Source organism: Rana temporaria, chromosome 6 (assembly GCF_905171775.1).
Source record: "Rana temporaria chromosome 6, aRanTem1.1, whole genome shotgun sequence".
In the NCBI taxonomy this organism is placed as follows: Eukaryota; Metazoa; Chordata; class Amphibia; order Anura; family Ranidae; genus Rana; species Rana temporaria.
In genome coordinates, this window is record NC_053494.1 from 223,137,340 (window position 1) to 223,158,551 (window position 21,212).

Genomic DNA, 21,212 nt, shown 5'->3' on the forward strand with positions numbered 1-21,212 from the left:
ATTCAGAGGGGCGCTGTGTCCCCCCCATAGGGATTATTCAGACAGGCGCTGTGTCCCCCCATAGGGATTATTCAGACGGGTGCTGTGTCCCCATGGGGATTATTCAGACGGGTGCTGTGTCCCCATGGGGATTATTCAGACGGGTGCTGTGTCCCCCCATAGGGATTATTCAGACGGGCGCTGTGTCCCCCCCATGGGGATTATTCAGACGGGCGCTGTGTCCCCATGGGGATTATTCAGACGGGCGCTGTGTCCCCATGGGGATTATTCAGACGGGCGCTGTGTCCCCATGGGGATTATTCAGACGGGCGCTGTGTCCCCATGGGGATTATTCAGACGGGCGCTGTGTCCCCATGGGGATTATTCAGACGGGCGCTGTGTCCCCCCATAGGGATTATTCAGACGGGCGCTGTGTCCCCCCCATAGGGATTATTCAGAGGGGCGCTGTGTCCCCCCATAGGGATTATTCAGACGGGCGCTGTGTCCCCCCATAGGGATTATTCAGACGGGCGCTGTGTCCCCCCCATAGGGATTATTCAGACGGGCGCTGTGTCCCCCCTATGGGGATTATTCAGACGGGCGCTGTGTCCCCCCTATGGGGATTATTCAGACGGGCGCTGTGTCCCCCCTATGGGGATTATTCAGACGGGCGCTGTGTCCCCCCTATGGGGATTATTCAGACGGGCGCTGTGTCCCCCCGGGGATTATTCAGACGGGCGCTGTGTCCCCATGGGGATTATTCAGACGGGCGCTGTGTCCCCCCATGGGGATTATTCCGACAGGCGCTGTGTCCCCCATAGGGATTATTCAGACAGGCGCTGTGTCCCCCGTCCTCCACGATGAGCTGCTTTTTTCTGCACGTGCCTCTCACTCAGATCTGCATGCAGGCAGCCCATAGACGTGGATGCAGACGCATCGGCTACACGGAGAGTTCATGTATTGCATGAATCCTTTTCGGGCACCTGAATTACAGCGGCAGGGGTGTTTTTTTTTGGAAGCACCCGATTGGAGCCATAGGAATTTGCTTTGCTAACACTGAAACGCCTCTCAGCCAATTGGGTGCTCGGGTCTGTTACCTGTCACCTGATTGGCTGAAACGTCAGGCGCTGTGATTGGATGCCTGAGAGAGGACGGAAGAAGACACGGAGGACATGCAGGAGACCGCCGCTGACCCGCTGCGAGACAGGTAAGTGCCGGGCGATGCACACTGGCAGCATTTGACGGGCACAGTGGCTGCAATTGGCGTGTTTGTTTTTTCGTTTTTCGCCCACCCCAAAAATTGAGGACCGGGCGCCACTGATCCCGACGCAGACAAAAAAGTGTCTCAGCATGGGGGACAGGCCGCTCATTCATGCAGCCGCAGTACCGGTGTGTATGGAATGTTATTTAAATTATTTTATACAATTTTTTATTTTTTTGTAACAGCCGTGGGATGGGGGTTTGGGGGGGGGGGGGGATTAGTGAAATATCAGACCCCTGATGTCTAATGTTTGAGAAGAAGACTGGGGACATGGATTCCTCAATCCTTTCTCTACCGCCTCAGCTGCACCACAAAATGAATGAACAGGAATAGCTCTGTACAGAAGCTCCCTGTTCATTCACAAACTGAAGCATAGGAAACACAGTGCTGAATAAACACAGGATATTGGTACTGATCACTCAATGTGTTCATTCAGGAAATAAAGGAGCCAGTGAACATGACGTGTGGCGGGGATGGCGCAATTACTGGAATCCATCCCCCGAGGCTCTGCCTGCAGCAGCTGAAAGCTGGCAGGAGGTAGAAGAGGAGAAGCCGTTGAAGGGGGGGGGTACAGGCGGATCGGTTCCAGTAACCCCCCCCCCCCCCCCCCCCCAGCCTAAGCTTCTGACACTTCTGTCTGTTCTGTTCTGATATTTCCATTGGATGATTGGACCGTTTTGTGACTGGGAGTTGTTCTCTGTGTTTCCCAGATCCTTTGTGACATCAATTCGGTGATCAGTGGCCCCCGGGCCCCTCAGCTGCTCTATAAACACCACCCTAGAGGAGACGGCACCTCAGATGAAGCGGATTTCATCCACATTCTGCCAACGGTGGAGCTCTGGGCCGGACAGCTGCTGTCCCTGAAGGTGCGGGTAATATCTGCCCCTTGTGGTGGAGGGAGGTATGACTGCCCCTTGTGGTGGAGGGATGTATGACTGCCCCTTGTGGTGGAGGGATGTATGGCTGCCCCTTGTGGTGGAGGGATGTATGACTGCCCCTTGTGGTGGAGGGATGTAGGACTGCCCCTTGTGGTGGAGGGATGTATGACTGCCCCTTGTGGTGGAGGGATGTATGACTGCCCCTTGTGGTGGAGGGATGTATGACTGCCCCTTGTGGTGGAGGGATGTATGACTGCCCCTTGTGGTGGAGGGATGTATGACTGCCCCTTGTGGTGGAGGGATGTATGACTGCCCCTTGTGGTGGAGGGATGTATGACTGCCCCTTGTGGTGGAGGGATGTATGACTGCCCCTTGTGGCGGAGGGATGTATGACTGCCCCTTGTGGCGGAGGGATGTATGGCTGCCCCTTGTGGTGGAGTGATGTATGACTGTCCCTTGTGGCGGAGGGATGTATGACTGCCCCTTGTGGTGGGGGGATGTATGGCTGCCCCTTGTGGTGGAGGGATGTATGACTGCCCCTTGTGGCGGAGGGATGTATGACTGCCCCTTGTGGCGGAGGGATGTATGACTGCCCCTTGTGGCGGAGGGATGTATGACTGCCCCTTGTGGCGGAGGGATGTATGACTGCCCCTTGTGGCGGAGGGATGTATGACTGCCCCTTGTGGCGGAGGGATGTATGACTGCCCCTTGTGGCGGAGGGATGTATGACTGCCCCTTGTGGCGGAGTGATGTATGACTGTCCCTTGTGGCGGAGGGATGTATGACTGCCCCTTGTGGCGGAGGGATGTATGGCTGCCCCTTGTGGTGGAGGGATGCATGACTGCCCCTTGTGGTGGAGGGATGTATGACTGCCCCTTGTGGTGGAGGGATGTATGACTGCCCCTTGTGGTGGAGGGATGTATGGCTGCCCCTTGTGGTGGAGGGAGGTATGACTGCCCCTTGTGGTGGAGGGATGCATGACTGCCCCTTGTGGTGGAGGGATGCATGACTGCCCCTTGTGGTGGAGGGATGCATGACTGCCCCTTGTGGCGGAGGGATGCATGACTGCCCCTTGTGGCGGAGGGATGCATGACTGCCCCTTGTGGCGGAGGGATGCATGACTGCCCCTTGTGGCGGAGGGATGCATGACTGCCCCTTGTGACGGAGGGAGGTATGACTGCCCCTTGTGGTGGAGGGATGTATGACTGCCCCTTGTGGTGGAGGGATGTATGACTGCCCCTTTGTGGTGGAGTGATGTATGACTGCCCCTTGTGGTGGAGGGATGTATGGCTGCCCCTTGTGGTGGAGGGATGTATGACTGCCCCTTGTGGTGGAGGGATGTATGACTGCCCCTTGTGGCGGAGGGATGTATGACTGCCCCTTGTGGCGGAGGGATGTATGACTGCCCCTTGTGGTGGAGGGATGTATGACTGCCCCTTGTGGTGGAGGGATGTATGACTGCCCCTTGTGGTGGAGGGATGTATGACTGCCCCTTGTGGTGGAGGGATGTATGACTGCCCCTTGTGGTGGAGGGAGGTATGACTGCCCCTTGTGGCGGAGGGATGTATGACTGCCCCTTGTGGCGGAGGGAGGTATGACTGCCCCTTGTGGCGGAGGGATCTATGACTGCCCCTTGTGGCGGAGGGATCTATGACTGCCCCTTGTGGCGGAGGGATGTATGACTGCCCCTTGTGGCGGAGGGATGTATGACTGCCCCTTGTGGCGAGCCCCTGGCATGTATGGACTGCCCCTTGTGGCGGAGGGATGTATGACTGCCCCTTGTGGCGGAGGGATGTATGACTGCCCCTTGTGGCGGAGGGATGTATGACTGCCCCTTGTGGCGGAGGGATGTATGACTGCCCCTTGTGGCGGAGGGATGTATGACTGCCCCTTGTGGCGGAGGGATGTATGACTGCCCCTTGTGGTGGAGGGATGTATGACTGCCCCTTGTGGTGGAGGGATGTATGACTGCCCCTTGTGGTGGAGTGAGGTATGACGGGAAATGACAGGTCCTCTATCTTTCTCTGGTAGGCTCTGCATCGAGCGCTGAGGAAGATGAGCGAGAAGCTTCTCCCTGACCAGACGCTGAACAAATCACAAGAGCCGTCTGATGGCGTCCGTGTGGAGGAACTTCTCCTGCTTGTGGACACCATGCTGGAGGACCTGGAGAACCGCAAACAGGTGAGGAGAAGAAGACGCCGCCGGATTCGCCGACTTCAGATTCCCCAACAATGGGGCACCACGAGGGCCTTTCTGATTGGGCGAGAACTGAATTGTATTCTCACACTACATAGTACCGTGTATGGTCAGCTTTATAGAAACTGCTCACCTATATACTATATGGACAAAAGTATGTGAACCCCCTTCCCCAATGACTCCATTCAGGGGTCCCCAGTGAAGGGTCCTGGTAATCCTCCATCATACCAAGACATTGTGCTCTTCCAGTGAGGAGTGAAGGGTGAGGGCACTGAATAATGGGGTGTTGATTGGGTTACAGCAGTATGGGGGGGGGGGGGTTAAGGTGTGAAGGGCAGTGTTTCCCTGTTCGTCTTTCAGGACAGGTACTGTAGAGAGACACAGGCTCCTCCCCTCACAGGAAACACCGCCTTCCAATTAAGAATTTAAGCCTCATCCTCCCTCAGCTCCTCAGTTTATGGTGTTTCCTCCGGAGGGGAGACACCGCTTGGGGCCAAGGGCCAGACAGCTGGGGAAGCTGAGGCCAGTATTCCTGAGAGGGGGGACCTGTTCTCCCTGGGATCAGGGCTATTTTTTAAAGTGCATGGCGTCCTGGTTGACTGGGGAAGTCACTTACCCAGGACATCGCCGTGTAGCGTCCCGCGGACATTCCTGGGGTGGATTCAGCCGCGGAGGCCTATTTACTAGTCGCACAGGGGTGGCGCTGCAGGCGGGGTGCACGCTCCCTGTGAGAATTCACAGTCGGCCAGGAAGCTGGGCCGGACCGGAGGACGAGTGACGTCAGTTCCGGGGGGGGCGGGCACTTCCGCCGGATACGCGTCATTGGTCCCGGACGCTGCAGTGTAAAAAGGCCTGACGCTGGGCTGGTGCGGCCTCTCTCTTCTCAGCCGTAGGGTCGGCGTTTTTGCAGGCAGTCGCGACCACATTCCTCAGCGAGATGTCGGAAGCAGAGGCTTCCCGTGCACCTCCGGATGACGACAGCACCAGCCACTCTAAGGTAAGGAGAACCCTGGGGTGGTGTTCCCTTATCATGTTGTACAGCTTCACTGGTGATTTTTTTGTTTTCTTCTCCTGGTGGTCGGGGAGTTTGTTAGTGTAGTGTGTCTGGAACCCTGGTGGTGGTTGGTCCTAGAACACTCCTGGTGGTTACCTGTGTTATGCGCTGGTCTCTCTTTTAATCTAGCCTCCACTTTCTTCTGTGTTTTTCAGAAATCCACAGAAAAATCAGCCCACAGCAGGAAGAAATGCCCTTCCTGCAGATCTTCACTTAGTGAGAGTTGGAACAAAGCACTTTGCAGGAGATGTATTGAGGGGCTGGTTAAAGAAAGGGAGGCAGAGCAGGCATCTGAATTAGCAGCTTCTATGAAAGAGCTTTCTGGCACCTTTCAATCGTTTAAAGATATTTTTGCTAATTTTCAATTGCCCCAAAGCAGCCCTTCTGTAGCGCAACAGGTAATTCCACCGAATCCTGAGGTTCTTCCCTCTGGGAGTAGAGAGAAACCTGCGGATATCAGAGAGGATGCTGAGGAGGAGCAAGACAGTGCCGCTTCTAGCTCCCAAGAGGAGTCAGATAGTGAGAAGACAGAGGCAGGGTCCTCAAAGGTCTCTCGCTACAAGCTTTCCCTTGAAGAGGTGGAAGAGTTATTGGAAACTATCCACGCTACTTTAGGGATAGTTGAGGAGAAAGACACTGTCACTCCATGACCAGATGTACAGTGGTTTGGGAGAACAAAAGAAAAGGGTTTTTCCAGTCCATGAAGTACTGGTCAATGCCATCAAAAAAGAATGGCAGGACCCAGAGAGGAAACCTTTCTTCTCAAACTCTTTGAAGAGGAGGTTTCCTTTTTCTGAAGAGGAGGCTTCAGTGTGGAACAAATCCCCCAAACTAGATGCTGCCTTTTCGCAGGTATCCCGACATACGGACTTGGCGTTTGAGGACATGGGGGTCCTTTCAGACCCCATGGACAGGCGGATGGATTCGCTATTAAAAAAGTCCTGGGATGCTTCCCAGGGGAACCTTAAGCCAGCTATGGCAGCAACAGTGGTGGCCCGTAATCTAGAGCATTGGCTCTTACAGATTAAGGCACATATTGAGGCCGGTACGCCTAAAGAGACTATACTTTCCTCTTTTCCAACTTTACTGAGTGGCGTGCGGTATTTAGCGGACGCCTCAGCAGAGTCAATCCGCATGTCTGCCAGGTCTGCAGCTCTATCTAATTCTGCAAGAAGAGCTCTCTGGCTCAAGACATGGCAGGGGGATAGCGCCTCAAAGGTTAAATTGTGCGGGATCCCCCTTACAGGAGACTTATTATTTGGGCCAGGCTTGGAGGCTGTCTTAGATCGTACAGCCGACAAGAAGAAGGCTTTCCCCTTAAAGAAAAAATTTGGGGGACAGGCAAAGAAAAAAATTCTGGACCCAAAAGAAGGTGGAAGTCCCCAAACCTGAGGGAAAGAAAAAGTTTTGGGGACCAAAAGGGAAAGGCCGTGCAGGGGCACTTTTTCGTGCTCCTGAACAGCCCCAAAAACCTCAATGACGGAGTCAAGGTGGGAGGAAGGTTGGGGGCCTTTCTCCCACAATGGGAGACGATCACCAGCAACCAATTTGTGCTGGGGATCATAAGGAGAGGGTACAGACTAGAGTTCTCAAGTCCCCCCCCATCCAGACTCTTAGTCACCAATTTGCCCCAGTGCAAAGAGAAATCTGTGGCTCTGATCTCCTCTCTTCAGGAGTTGGAGGATCAGGAGGTGGTAGTTCGGGTTCCATCGGAGGAGATAGGAAAGGGCTTCTACTCCCACATATTTGTGGTCCGCAAGCCTTCAGGGAAATTCAGGCTTATACTGAATTTAAAACCTCTAAACACCTCGGTCACGTACAAACGGTTTCGGATGGATTCCATCTATTCCGTGAGGACACTCCTCCTTCCGAACTGCTTCATGGCATCCATAGATCTAAAGGATGCCTACCTACACATCCCAATAGCGGAATGCCATCAGAGATTTCTCAGACTGGCCGTGAGGTCCAGAGAGGGGACGTTTCACCTGCAATTCAAAGCACTCCCCTTCGGGCTCTCCTCTTCCCCCCGCATATTCACCAAAGTGATGGTGGAGGTACTAGCCTTTCTACGTCTCAAGGGCATCCTGGTGGTAGCTTATCTGGACGATCTGCTATTTTTTGCAGACTCCCCGACACGGTTGTCCCAGGACCTCCAGGTTGCAAAGGGGATTCTGGAAAACCTAGGTTGGTTACTCAATCTGGAAAAATCCAGCCTGACACCCTCCCAAAGAGTCACTTTTCTGGGATATGTACTGGACTCAACCAGACAGATGACTTTTCTCCCAATAGAAAAAGTTCAGAAGGTAATATCACTTCTTCAGAGCAGTGGCCAGCTTCCGATAAGGAAAGTCATGTCAGCTCTGGGGTTATTAACATCTTGTCTTCCTGCAGTGCAGTGGGCGGGTCTGCATTTCCGACCCCTGCAACTGTTTATACTGAACATTTGGGACCACAAATCGGAATCCTTGGATTCCCTGATATCCATACCGGTTCACATCAAGAGGTCCCTTTGGTGGTGGAGGAAGGGGGCGAACCTTTTACAGGGCCTGGATTGGATCTCCCCGATCTCCAGAACAGTGACAACAGATGCCAGTGGCTCCGGTTGGGGAGCACACCTGGACTCCCTTCTGACACAGGGTCGCTGGGCAAAAGAGGACTCGCAAAAATCTTCGAATTGGAGAGAACTAAAAGCGATAGAGTTAGCCCTCAAAGCCTTTCAGAAGGAGCTGCAGGGACAGCATGTTCGAATCAGGACAGACAACTCCTCGGCAGTAGCTTATGTCAACAAGCAGGGGGGCACCAGGAGCAAGTCCTTATGGGATCTGACAAAATCTATTCTCATATGGGCGGAGGCCAATGTCTTGTCCCTCTCAGCCATACATCTGAAGGGAGAATTAAATCAGGTCGCAGACTTCCTCAGCAGGAAGAAACTGAGGGAAGGCGATTGGGTTCTGAATCAAGAAGTTTTCAGAGCGATCACTCAAAGATGGGGTCTTCCGGAGGTGGATTTATTCGCCTCAAGAGAAAATGCCAAAACTCGGCTCTTTTTTTCCCTAAACAGATGGGATGGAGCTCTGGCGGTGGACGCTCTGGCCCAAACCTGGAAGTTCTCCAGGTGTTATGCTTTCCCCCCTCCGGTTCTAATACCAGCAGTCCTGAGGAAACTGCAGGGGGAGAACACAACACTCATTCTCATCGCACCTCATTGGCCCAGGAGACCATGGTTCTCTATCCTAAAAAATCTATCAATAGAACCTCCTTGGATTCTACCAATTCGGGAGGATCTCCTTTTGCAGGGTCCAATCTGCTGCCCGCAGGTAGAGAGATGGAACCTGGCAGCCTGGCTTCTGAGGAAGAGCTGCTGAGGGGCAAAGGGTTTTCAGAACGCCTGGTTGAAACACTCCTAAGCTGTAGAAAGAAGGAGACGCAAGCCATTTACCAAAAAGTGTGGAAACGGTTTAACATCTGGTGTGCAGAAAGCTCCTTCAGTGTCAACAGCTCTGTGGCTGTTTTAGAATTTCTTCAAGCTGGAGCTGATAAAGGGCTGGCAACTAGCACGCTGAAGGGTCAAGTGTCAGCACTAAGTGTATTTCTTGAAAAACAACTAGCATTTGACCCCTGGGTCTCTAGATTTTTTAAGGCTTTGAGTAGACGGAGACCTGTAAAAACCTCCAACTTCCCAGTTTGGGATCTCTCATTGGTTCTTCAAGCCTTTACAGTAGAACCATTTGAGCCTTTAGACAAATGTAGTTTAAAAGTGATCACTCTCAAAACAGTATTTTTAGTAGCGATCACTACTGCTAGGAGAGTGAGCGAACTCGAGGCCCTATCTATTAGGGTCCCCTTTTTTCAAGTTTTTCCGGATCGCATCATTTTTAAGACAGATCCGGCTTTTCTACCAAAGGTAGCTTCTAAGTTTCACAGAAGTCAAGAAATAACATTGCCTTCTTTTTGTTCAAATCCTGTGAGGGAACAGGAACACAAGTTTCACAACCTAGACGTTAGGAGGTGTGTCCTACAATACTTGGATTACACAAGTCAGTTCAGGAAAGCTGATTCACTATTTGTTTTGTTTTCTGGGTCCAGGAAAGGGTCTAGGGCTTCTAGACGCACGATAGCCAGGTGGTTAAGGACAGCCATCGTTCTAGCCTATTCTTCTAGGGGAGTAGAGCCTCCACAGGGTATCAAGGCTCATTCCACCAGGGCAGTAGCAACTTCCCAAGCAGAGTGTGCTGGTGCCTCCCCGGAGCAGATCTGCAAGGCTGCAACATGGTCTAGTTTCTCAACGTTTGTAAAACATTACAGACTGGACCTACTTTCAACCAAAGACCAGGCTTTTGGACGCAAAGTACTGCAAGCAGTTGTCCCACCCTAGGGTAAGGTGCTCGCTTATCCTCTCTACAGTACCTGTCCTGAAAGACGAACAGGGAAAAACGGGGTTACTTACCGGTAACATCCCCTTTCCTGGAGTCTTTCAGGACAGCACTGGTACCCACCCTCTTTGTTGTAGGGGATATTATGGAAACTCATCAGACGAGGCCGTCAGGTAAGATGTAATTTTATACTTTTATGACGTGTTCTTGTGTCTCCCCAGCTGGCCGGAGGTACTCTGGAAAAAAACTGAGGAGCTGAGGGAGGATGAGGCTTAAATTCTTAATTGGAAGGCGGTGTTTCCTGTGAGGGGAGGAGCCTGTGTCTCTCTACAGTACCTGTCCTGAAAGACTCCAGGAAAAGGGATGTTACCGGTAAGTAACCCCGTTTTTTTTTTTAATAAAGGGGGGGGGGGTGTGGATATTGGGGCACAGTGGGGGAGTAAGGAGCGACGGATGGTGACACTGAGTAAAGGGGATGAGGAGCGGGGCACAGCAATGGGGAAGGGAGTGAAGGGTGGTGGCCCTGAACAGGGCCGCCACCAGGAATTATGGGGGACCTATGGGCCCTTTAATAAAAAAAAAATATATATATAATTGTAAAAAAAAAAAATTAATAAAAAAAAAGGGGGGGGGGGGGGTTGTTGCCATCCGGGGTGCTGGGGACCTCTGGGCCCTTTAAAAAAATATATATATTACATAAAAAAAAAAAATTCAAAAGTTTTTTTTTAAGAATAATATATATACTATATACTTAAAAAAAGGGGGGGGTTGCTATCTGGGCCCCTTACAGGTGTACTGCCTGTACCCCCCTGATGACGGCCCTGGCACTGAATAATGGGGTGTAGATTGGGGTACATCAGTGTGGGATTGGGGGGGGTAGAGAGTCAAGGGCATTGGCACAGAATCGGGTAGGTGAGGAGTGGAGCACAGTGGGATGGGGCAGGGGGTGTATGTAGTGAAGGGCAGTGGCAGTGAATAATCGGGGTGTGGGGAGGGGCACAGCAGTATGGGATAATGGGGGGGGGTGTTGTGAGGTACAGCGGCACGGTATGGGGGTCTTTTTGGCTTATTCTAAGACTACAAATCCCATCCTTCCATGCGGTGTCCTGGGAGTAGGTGAGGTGTGGCTCCTCCCTGATTATTGCGGTTTCTCATGTTCCATTTTCCTCCTCAGGGTGGCGCTGTGATCTCTCCGTACACCCTGCAGGCGCTGGTCTCCCACTTCCAGAATCTCTTCGATGTCCCGTCATTGAACGGCGTCTATCCGCGGATGAATGAAGTGTACAGCAGGTTGGGGGAAGTCACCAACGCCATGAAGAATCTCCGCAACATCCTGGGATTAGGTGACACCCTCCCCCTCCCCCATCATTACATCCCCAGTATACCCCCCCCCCCCCCATCATTACATCTCCAGTATATCCCCTCCCCCCCCCATCATTACATCCCCAGTATATCCCCTCCCCCATTTCCAGCATCCTCCCCAGCCCCACCCCTTTTATGTATTTGATTTTAGTTTTGTCAATCATGGAGTCTCAGCGTCACATGTGGGCGGATTTTATGCAAATACATCTAACACGCCATAGGATAGCCGCACTCCTTTATCTCCAAGCCCCTCCCGCTTCTCCAATATCTTCCATATTTAAATACCGCCTGCCTAGGACCGCCCACTCCTCCATGGCTTTTAGATATTTTCATAACTCCTCCCAAGTGTCCGCCTACTGATTGCATGAGGACTGAGGGCGGGGGCTGGGATGTTATCAGGAAGATATGCGCCGGCCCCTCCCACCAGCCATGATCTGCCCGCATTGCCTAGAGAAGCTCTTTGCTGATCCTCTCATAGCACCTTGTTATGTTAGTCCTACAAGGGCCCCTCCTATTGTTCATCCTGTGTGCTGATTGCGCTGTCTCCTCAGATGATGGGGCCGGTATCGGGACGGTGGTGAACGCAGTGTGGGGGATGTGCCGAAATGCAGAAGGAGGAAACCGCCAGAAACTACAGGATGTCCTCGGCCCTTTGGACATAGACAGGTACAGCAACCCCTGACCCCTGAATCCCGCAGCCGCGCGCGTCTCCCTTCGCCGAATCCCGCAGCGTCTCCCTTCGCCGAATCCCGCAGCGTCTCCCTTCGCCGAATCCCGCAGCGTCTCCCTTCGCCGAATCCCGCAGCCGCGCGCGTCTCCCTTCGCCGAATCCCGCAGCCGCGCGCGTCTCCCTTCGCCAAATCCCGCAGCCGCGCGCGTCTCCCTTCGCCGAATCCCGCAGCCGCGCGCGTCTCCCTTCGCCGAATCCCGCAGCCGCGCGCGTCGAGTGATATCATACCCATCCATGTCATTGTCTTCTCTGTCCCCTCATTCCTGGTCGGCCTGAATCTTCCTGAACTCTCTCTCCTCTATTTGCAGCATCATCAATAAGATCCAGGAACACGAGGAGTTCTTCCCGGCCTTCGAGGATCTGGTGAAGGGGCTGCTGGATATATTAGGTGAGTCGCTGTATTCAGGTCTGTTTCCTTATAGGGGGGGGGGCACAGGGACTCCCGGCAGCCAATCAGATTCTATCACTGATTCCACAGCCATACACAGAAATCTGATTGGTTGTTTTGTGTTCCTGCCGTCTACATGTCTTCATCGCTGTTCATTCTGACTGGAGGACCTCGGGCTGTACGGGGCGCGGCTCTGCCGTAATGTCCTCTCAGGATCTGAGCCCCCGGGTCCCGGGATTCCTGTATTATATCGTGTCCCAGGACAGGTCCATACAGAGTTCAGGCAGAATGGATCACGGGCGCAATGCACGGGATCCCGCAGACCCCTCCTCCGGGTCACAGGTGCAATGCAGGGGATCCCGCAGACCCCTCCTCTGGGTCACAGGTGCAATGCATGGGATCCCGCAGACCCCTCCTCCGGGTCACAGGTGCAATGCACGGGATCCCGCAGACCCTTCCTCCGGGTCACAGGCGCAATGCACGGTTTCCCGCAGACCCCGCCTCCGGCTCACAGGTGCAATGCAGGGGATCCCGCAGACCCCTCCTCCGGGTCACAGGTGCAATGCACGGGATCCCGCAGACCCCTCCTCCAGCTCTGTGGTGCAGAACGGGTTCCTATGGTGAGAGACAAAGGGGGGGGGGGAGGGCGCCGCGCTAAAATGTATGACATTAAAGATGCTGCAGCTTTTAAGACCAGAACAGAAGATTGCTGCCACACATACAAAAATGACACTTAAATCCTGCGAGGATATTTTAAAACATCTGAAAATATTCAGCAAAAACAAAAAATCCAGGGATTTGGTCCCATTATATGGCCATATGGGGCTTGGACCCACTACTGCCTCCTAGTGCCCCATGTTTGTATGTGCGCTGTAATCCTTTGTTCTGGTCTTATAGTTGCACCTTCCTTTAATGAAATTCATTTTTAGGGTGCCCCCCAAGTCTTTGTCTATTGTATGGGATCAGATCCCTTGGGCTGGAGCACCCCCCCCCCCCTGTGTTTTTGGAGGAGTCCTCCCATATAGAGGAGTGTGTATCTCCCATTCTACGAATAGTGTAGGACCCCCTGATAATGGGGCACTTTGACACAGTGGTGGGCTAAGTTCCATATAATGTCACCAAATCCCCAATATTTTTACTTTTATATGTTTTAAATATCATTTTTTCTATGTGATCTTCTGTGGTGAGAGATCCCTCCTTGCTCCGCCTTCATTTATAAATATTATGAGGCGTGTGATTGGCAGAGGAGGGATCAGCGCTGTGTGTGGCATCGATCTGCCTTGGCAGTGACACTCTGGGCCAGATTCAGAGAGAACTTACGCCAACGTATCTGTTGATACGCCGCGTAAGTGCCGTCGTATCTATGCGCCGTATTCTTGAAACCAGATACGCCTGAATTCTGGCTCCATCCGACCGACGTAAGTCTCCTACGCCGTCGTATCTTAGGGTGCATATTTACGCGCCTAATATGTAAATGAGCGAGATACGCCGATTCACGAACGTACTGGCGCCCGTCGCTGTAAGCTACGCCGTTTACGTCCGGCGTAAAGTTAAGCCTCATAAAGCAGGTGTAAGTCATGTAGGGTATGGACGTCGGATTTTACGTCGTTTGCGTAAGTCGTACGTGAATGGGGCTGGGCGTAGGTTACGTTCATGTCGAAAGCATTGAGCCGACGTATCTTAGGGAGTATATGCGACGTGACTCTGAGCGTGCGCCGTTTATTCGGCCCTTCATTTACATGGGGGGTCACGCTTAATTTTAATAGATCACGCCCACTACCTTCCTAATTTGAATTAGGCGCGCTTACGCCAGCCCATTTACGCTACGCCGACGTAACGTAGGGAGCAAGTGCTTTGTGAATACTGCTCTTGCCTCTCAGAGTTACGTTGGCGTAGCGCATATGCGATGCGCTACGCCCGCTCAAAGTTACACCGCTGTACCTGAATCTGGGGCCCTCTGTGTATAGAGAATTTATATTCTCTCCAGAGAAGTTTACTTGTCCCCCCTCCCCCCTCCATTATCCTCTGATCGTCATACTTGTATTTTTCCTGCAGAAATCCGTCATCTGGAGGAGATTCTCCCCGAGGTGCTCCGGCTGAAGACTCTGGACTCGCGGTGACACCCCCTCCCCCGGAGATTCTCCCCGAGGTGCTCCGGCTGAAGACTCTGGGCTCGCGGTGACAACAACCCCCTCCCCCAACCCGGAGATTCTCCCCAAGGTGCTCCGGCTGAAGACTCTGGGCTCGCGGTGACAACAACCCCCCCCCCCCAACCCGGAGATTCTCCCCAAGGTGCTCCGGCTGAAGACTCTGGACTCGCGGTGACACCCCCCTCCAATATTCAGTCTATTATTTATTTTTATACTTTAATAAACTTTTGTACGGTGAGTGTGCCGGCTGTTCTCTTCTGCATGGCGGCGGTGACCGTCCTTCTCCAACCCACAATGCTGTGCTCCGCCCCAGAGCAGCCTACTAGAGTTTAACTAGCAACCATAGTGAGGCTCAGGGGCGGAGTAACTATAGGCACCAAATGGGGTACAATGGGGGAGGGGGTGACGGATTTGTAGGGCCAGATTCACAAAGAGATACTCCGGTGTATTATCTCCTGATCCCCCATCGTATCTCTGACTTACACTGGTCCTATCTATGCACCTGGTTCATAGAATCACATACACATAGATAGGGCTGAGATCTGACAGTGTTACAATGTGTTACACTGTCAGATCTTTTTTTCAATTTAAAAATGGCGCCGGGGGCGTTCCCGCTGATTTACGATAAATAATATGTAAATCAGCGAGATACGCAAATTCACGAACGTACGCGGACCCGTCGCAGTGTTCTTGCGTCGTTTCCGTAGCGGTTTTCCCGTCGTATACTTACCCCTGTTTTTAGCAGGCGCAGCCAATGTTAAGTATAGCCGGCGTTCCTGCGTCAAATTTGAATTTTCCAACGTCGTTTGCGTACGCCGATTCACAAACACGCGCGTCGCAAGTCCCGCTCACGTCGAAACCACTGACGTCCTAGCGACGTCATTGGGAGCAATGCACGCCGGGAAATTCCCCGGGCGGCGCCTGCGCATTTAAATCAGCGCGGGAACGTGCATGATTTAAATAGTACACTCCCCTAGCCGCGGAATTTGAATTCCGCCGGGGGATTTAGGATCCGCCGTCGCAAGTTTGGAGGTAAGTGGTTTGTGAATTAGCCACTTGCCTCCTAAACTTGCGGGAGCGGATCTTAATTCACGTAGAACGAGCGGATCTATAGATCCGCTGCGCTACGTGAATCTGGCCCGTTATCTGTAGGCACACTTTTAAAAGCTGAATTCTCAGTCTCGGGGCTTCAGAATGTCACATTAATGCCAATCAAAGCTCCTCGCTGTTTCTCCAACTAAACTGCATCCAAGTATTATATTGGAGGGGAAATACCACATCAAGGCCACCAGATGGCGCCAAATATCAGTCAGTGGCGGGACCAGCTGATGGAGGAACCACAATGAAAACTTCCTATAAATCCTGAAATAAAGGCCAACTCCGCCATGTTACATCTGTATTCTCTCCCCCCCCCCCCCCCCAACCTTCTTGTGACAACCTGCGGGGGGCTCTTCTCCCCTGCAGCAGATTTCTTTGGCTATGGGACAGGAAGTGAAATCTCCCCAATGGGGAGACAGATGGGCAAAAATAAATGACAGGGGCTCTATCACCTTCCCTTACTGTATCCAAAATGAAAAAGTTTTGCCTTTAGTTACACTTTAAAATAGAACTGAAGGCAAAACTTAATTTTTTTAATTTGTTTTACTTTCAATGATAAATGGTAACTTTATTTCTTCTATTTGGATAGAGTAAGGTGGGATTATAACCCCGTTCTTTTTGCCATCTGTGTCCCCATTGGGGATATTTCTTTCACTTCCTATCCCAGAGCCAAAACAGGAAGTGGGGAGAAAATCCCTGCAAAGTGAGGAAAGTCACCAGAACGAGTGTCCCCCCCATTGGAGGATTTCCCCTCTATTCCTGTTCTGGAGACAACCAAACATTTAGGATTTTCTTTTACCGATAAGTAGTGTTGTCCCGATACCACTTTTTTTTATGACCGAGTACAAGTACTGATACTCTTCCCCCCCCCCCCCCAAAGTGCTCACCGATACTGTTTTTTAATGTCACATCATGTGACCATGTTTTTTTTTTTCTTTTTTTTTTTTTTAGAATGCTCCCCCTTGAGACAGAGGATAGAGACTCCCCCGTCACTTTCTCAGCTGCACTGAAAATGAATGGAGAGGAGACAGCGGCTCCTCCCCACCCCATTCATAAACTGAGACATCGTAATCACAGGAGGTTACAATGTTTCAGTTATGTGAATGGACAGAGTCAGTGATCAGAGAAAAGGAAGGAGAGGGACAGGAAAACTGGAGGGGGACACAGAAAAAGAACAGAGGGGGGGGGACACGGAACAAAAAGAACAGAGGGGGGGGGGCACACGGAAAAATAGAACAGAGGGGGGACACAGAAAAAAAAGTGTTGGGGGGGAGGGGCTCAGTGCTCATTTCTGCCCTTGAATAAAAGCGGAGCGGACTCGGCGGATCATTGAAAATCATTTTATTATGGGAATATCGGCGGATTCATTGAAGCGTTCTGTAAATAAATAAATGGATTCCTGGAATGAGCGGAGGAGAACGGTGAGGATCTGACGTCATGGGCGGAGCTCTGTACTCCAAATATTTATATATAATACAATTTACATCAGAAAATAAATATAGCCACGCCCCCTCGGGGGTTCCGGCGATATAAGAGGATAAAATACATCTTCAGCTCTGTAATTACAAATATACATATTTACATCGGGGGAGGGGGGCGCTGGGGGGGGGGGGGGGGGGGGGGAGTCCATTTCACGTTCCAGACGTCGGTCAGGAGGTCGGGTATCCATTGGCTGTCAGCTCAAACCTGCAGAGAAAGAGATTCATCAGTGATGGCCAATGAGAGGGGGGCCCAATTCCTCAGCATCTGATAGGACGGCGGCTCTGCGCATAGCAGCCAATGAGATTCTCCCTACCACATTACATTCAAAATTGGTGCGGGCGACAAACAGACCCTCAGAGCGAGGAGACAGAGCGGGCGCCGGAGGAGACAGAGCGGGCGCCGGAGGAGACCAGAGACCCAGGAAAGGGATGGGATTCTATTTATTAAAGTCTCACTGGATATCCCACCCGGAGTCCAGGGAAATGTCCTCCAATATAGAGACCCCCCTCCTCCTCTATAGAGACCCTCCTCCTATATAGAGACCCTCCTCCTCTATAGCGCAGCGCCTCCTCCTATATAAAGCCCCTCCTTCTCCTCCGATATATAGAGCTCCTCCTCCTCCTATATAAAGCTCCTCCTCCTATATTGAGCTCCTCCACCTCCTATATAGAGCTCCTCCACCTATTTAAAGCCCCTCCTTCTATATAGAGCCCCTCCTTCTATATAGAGCCCCTCCTTCTATATAGAGCCCCTCCTTCTATATAGAGCCCCTCCTTCTCCAATATAGAGCTCCTCCTCCTATATAAAGCTCCTCCTTCTCCAATATTGAGCTGCTTCTTCTCCTGCTATTGAGCTCCTCCACCTCCTATATAGAGCTCCTTCACCTCCTCCACCTATTTAGAGCTCCTCCTACTATATGGAGCGCCGCCTCCTTCAAGTACTTGGGAAAATGCTCGGTATCGGGAAAACCCTACGGAGAACGGTCACGTGGCACAACCATAAAATCCTGACAGGGGATCTAACCCCTCTCCACTGCCGCACCTCCTATATAGGAGCGCCTCCTCCTCAATAAAGAGCTCCTACTACTACTATATAAAGCTCCTCCTATATAGAGCTCCTTCACCTATTTAGAGCTCCTCCTCCTATATAGAACACTGCCTCCTCTAGAGCTCCTTCTCCTCCTATATAGAGCTTCTTCTCCTCCTACAGAGCTGCTTCTCCTCCCCCCTCCTATATAGAGCTCCTCCTCCTTGTGGAGCCTGTCTGGGCAATTTGTTTTCTCATTTTCATTATTTAAATACAAAAAAGGTAACAATAAGTCAGGTAAAGTTCTCCGGGGTCACCGGGTTATAAAGATCACCCGAGGCGGATTATTTATTCCCCCCCTAAAGTCACATAAAAACGAATCTTTTCAGAGTCGGGTCCTCATCAGATGGTGAATGTAGAAGAAGAATACAAACTTACCAGTCGGTGATTCCCTGATCCACATCCATCCGGGAGAGATCCACCAATACCTGCGAGAGAAGAGGAAACGTGGTCACAGAGGGGTCCGATCTCCGCACATCACCTGATCAGAGCCCCGCCACCCAACCTGGGCCCCCCCCCCCCGCCCAACCTGGAGCCCCCCGCCGCCCCAACCTGGAGCCCCCCGCCGACGCCCAACCTGGGGGCCCCCCCGCCGACCAACCTGGAGCCCCCCCCCCCCCCGCCGACCAACCTGGGGCCCCATTGTACTTATTTTGTAGGCCCTGAGCCCCCCAGATGTTAGTGGCGGAAGCATTGATTTATAAAAAAAAAGTTGCACTGGCCGTGATCTCTAAAAGTCTCATCACGTGGTCTCAGTCTCATCACGTGGTCTCAGTCTCATCACGTGGTCTCAGTCTCATCACGTGACCTCAGTCTCATCACGTGACCTCAGTCTCATCACGTGACCTCAGTCTCATCACGTGACCTCAGTCTCATCACGTGACCTCAGTCTCATCACGTGACCTCAGTCTCATCACGTGACCTCAGTCTCATCACGTGACCTCAGTCTCATCACGTGACCTCAGTCTCATCACGTGACCTCAGTCTCATCACGTGGTCTCAGTCTCATCACGTGGTCTCAGTCTCATCACGTGACTTTATAATCCTACACTTGGTTGGCGCCTCCCCCTCTCTGCTTCCCACACCGTGTAGATCCCCCTGCAGCCCATTAGGGACACCTTGCTATGGTATATATGGAAGGGTTTATGTAGCTGGTAATGTGGATTGATCACACACGCGTTCTCATCTGTCCCGTTCACCAGGTCATGTGACCTGCAGCCATCACATGATTACGCCCCAAAATGCACCCCCCCCCCCCTTGCAATGACACCCGGACCCTTCCCATCAGATCCGGCTCTTACCTTCCCCATCTCTTTCCTCTCATGAGACCCAAACTGCCTGTTATTCTTCACAGCGACGTCCAACATCCGCTTCTTCGCATCTTCCAGAGAAACCAGAAACTCGAACCTGCCAGACAAAAGACGACAGAGTGAGACTTTTACCTCCCACAATAGGTGCTGGAACTTAACCACGACCCCACAAAACCCCTCCCCCTACACACACCCTCCAAATGACATCAAATAGTGGGTGTGGTCAGTCAACTTTCACAAAAACAGTAGGAGGGTCTAAAGGGGCATTAAATAAGAGGATTGCATTACACACAGAGTGCAGAGTTCAGGGGGTGTCACACGCAGAGCGCAGAGTTCAGGGAGGTCACACGCAGAGTGCAGGGGGGGTCACACGCAGAGTGCAGGGGGGGTCAGAGTTCAGGGGGGTCAGAGTGCAGAGTTCAGGGGGGGTCAGAGTGCAGAGTTCAGGGGGGTCAGAGTGCAGAGTTCAGGGGGGTCAGAGTGCAGAGTTCAGGGGGGGTCAGAGTGCAGAGTTCAGGGGGGGTCAGAGTGCAGAGTTCAGGGGGGGTCAGAGTGCAGAGTTCAGGGGGGGTCAGAGTGCAGAGTTCAGGGAGGGTCAGAGTGCAGAGTTCAGGGAGGGTCACACGCAGAGTTCAGATTTCAGGGGGGTCACACGCAGAGTGCAGGGGGGTCACACGCAGAGTGCAGGGGGGTCACACGCAGAGTGCAGGGGGGTCACACGCAGAGCGCAGAGTTCAGGGAGGTCACACGCAGAGTGCAGGGGGGGTCACACGCAGAGTGCAGGGGGGGTCAGAGTTCAGGGGGGTCAGAGTGCAGAGTTCAGGGGGGTCAGAGTGCAGAGTTCAGGGGGGTCAGAGTGCAGAGTTCAGGGGGGTCAGAGTGCAGAGTTCAGGGGGGGTCAGAGTGCAGAGTTCAGGGGGGGTCAGAGTGCAGAGTTCAGGGGGGGTCAGAGTGCAGAGTTCAGGGGGGGTCAGAGTGCAGAGTTCAGGGAGGGTCAGAGTGCAGAGTTCAGGGAGGGTCACACGCAGAGTTCAGATTTCAGGGGGGTCACACGCAGAGTGCAGGGGGGTCACACGCAGAGTGCAGGGGGGTCACACGCAGAGTGCAGGGGGGGTCACACGCAGAGTGCAGGGGGGGTCACACGCAGAGTGCAGGGGGGGGTCACACGCAGAGTGCAGGGGGGGGTCACACGCAGAGTGCAGGGGGGGGTCACACGCAGAGTGCAGGGGGGGGTCACACGCAGAGTGCAGAGGGGGTCACACGCAGAGTGCAGAGGGGGTCACACGCAGAGTGCACTGGGGGTCACACGCAGAGTGCAGAGTTCAGGGGGGTCACACGCAGAGTTCAGGGGGTTCACACGCAGAGTGCAGAGTTCAGGGGGGGTCACACGCAGAGTGCAGAGTTCAGGGGGGGTCACACGCAGAGTTCAGGGGGGTCACACGCAGAGTGCAGAGTTCAGGGAGGTCACACGCAGAGTTCAGGGGGGTCACACGCAGAGTGCAGAGTTCAGGGGGGTCACACGCAGAGTGCAGAGTTCAGGGGGGTCACACGCAGAGTGCAGAGGGGGTCACACGCAGAGTGCAGAGGGGGTCACACGCAGAGTGCAGAGGGGGTCACACGCAGAGTGCAGAGGGGGTCACACGCAGAGTGCAGAGGGGGTCACACGCAGAGTGCAGAGGGGGTCACACGCAGAGTGCAGAGGGGGTCACACGCAGAGTGCAGAGTTCAGGGGGGGTCACACACAGAGTGCAGAGCTGTCACTTGTAAACACAGAAACCGTACTTCTGTGTTTACAAGGGATTGTGGTGAGGAGGCGCCAAAGGGTCTGAGCCAGAGGTGGTGGAGCCGAGTTCCCCCTGCTTTTC

General features: G+C 52.9%; 2 protein-coding genes across 4 annotated transcripts in view; one reads left to right on the forward strand and one right to left on the reverse strand.

The window, feature by feature from the left end:
• Window positions 1-14,609, forward strand: part of CEP70 (centrosomal protein 70) — a 42,864-nt gene extending 28,255 nt beyond the window's left edge. The window contains exons 12-18 of one of the 2 annotated variants that reach the window (XM_040358351.1): window positions 1,951-2,106; window positions 4,150-4,299; window positions 10,916-11,084; window positions 11,655-11,769; window positions 12,142-12,221; window positions 14,277-14,308; window positions 14,371-14,609. In XM_040358351.1, the coding sequence (XP_040214285.1) occupies window positions 1,951-2,106; window positions 4,150-4,299; window positions 10,916-11,084; window positions 11,655-11,769; window positions 12,142-12,221; window positions 14,277-14,308; window positions 14,371-14,403 (735 nt within the window). In that variant the 3' untranslated portion in view covers window positions 14,404-14,609. Of the gene's footprint in view, window positions 1-1,950; window positions 2,107-4,149; window positions 4,300-10,915; window positions 11,085-11,654; window positions 11,770-12,141; window positions 12,222-14,276 lie in introns of both variants that reach the window. The other variant, XM_040358350.1, reaches the window with a different exon arrangement.
• A 2,461-nt stretch (window positions 14,610-17,070) lies between these two features.
• Window positions 17,071-21,212, reverse strand: part of ESYT3 (extended synaptotagmin 3) — an 88,804-nt gene continuing 84,662 nt past the window's right edge. For both annotated transcript variants that reach the window (XM_040358354.1, XM_040358353.1), the window contains 3 exons: window positions 19,339-19,444; window positions 18,416-18,465; window positions 17,071-17,155 (listed from right to left, as the gene is read on the reverse strand). In XM_040358354.1, the coding sequence (XP_040214288.1) occupies window positions 17,119-17,155; window positions 18,416-18,465; window positions 19,339-19,444 (193 nt within the window). In that variant the 3' untranslated portion in view covers window positions 17,071-17,118. The remainder of the gene's footprint in view (window positions 17,156-18,415; window positions 18,466-19,338; window positions 19,445-21,212) is intronic.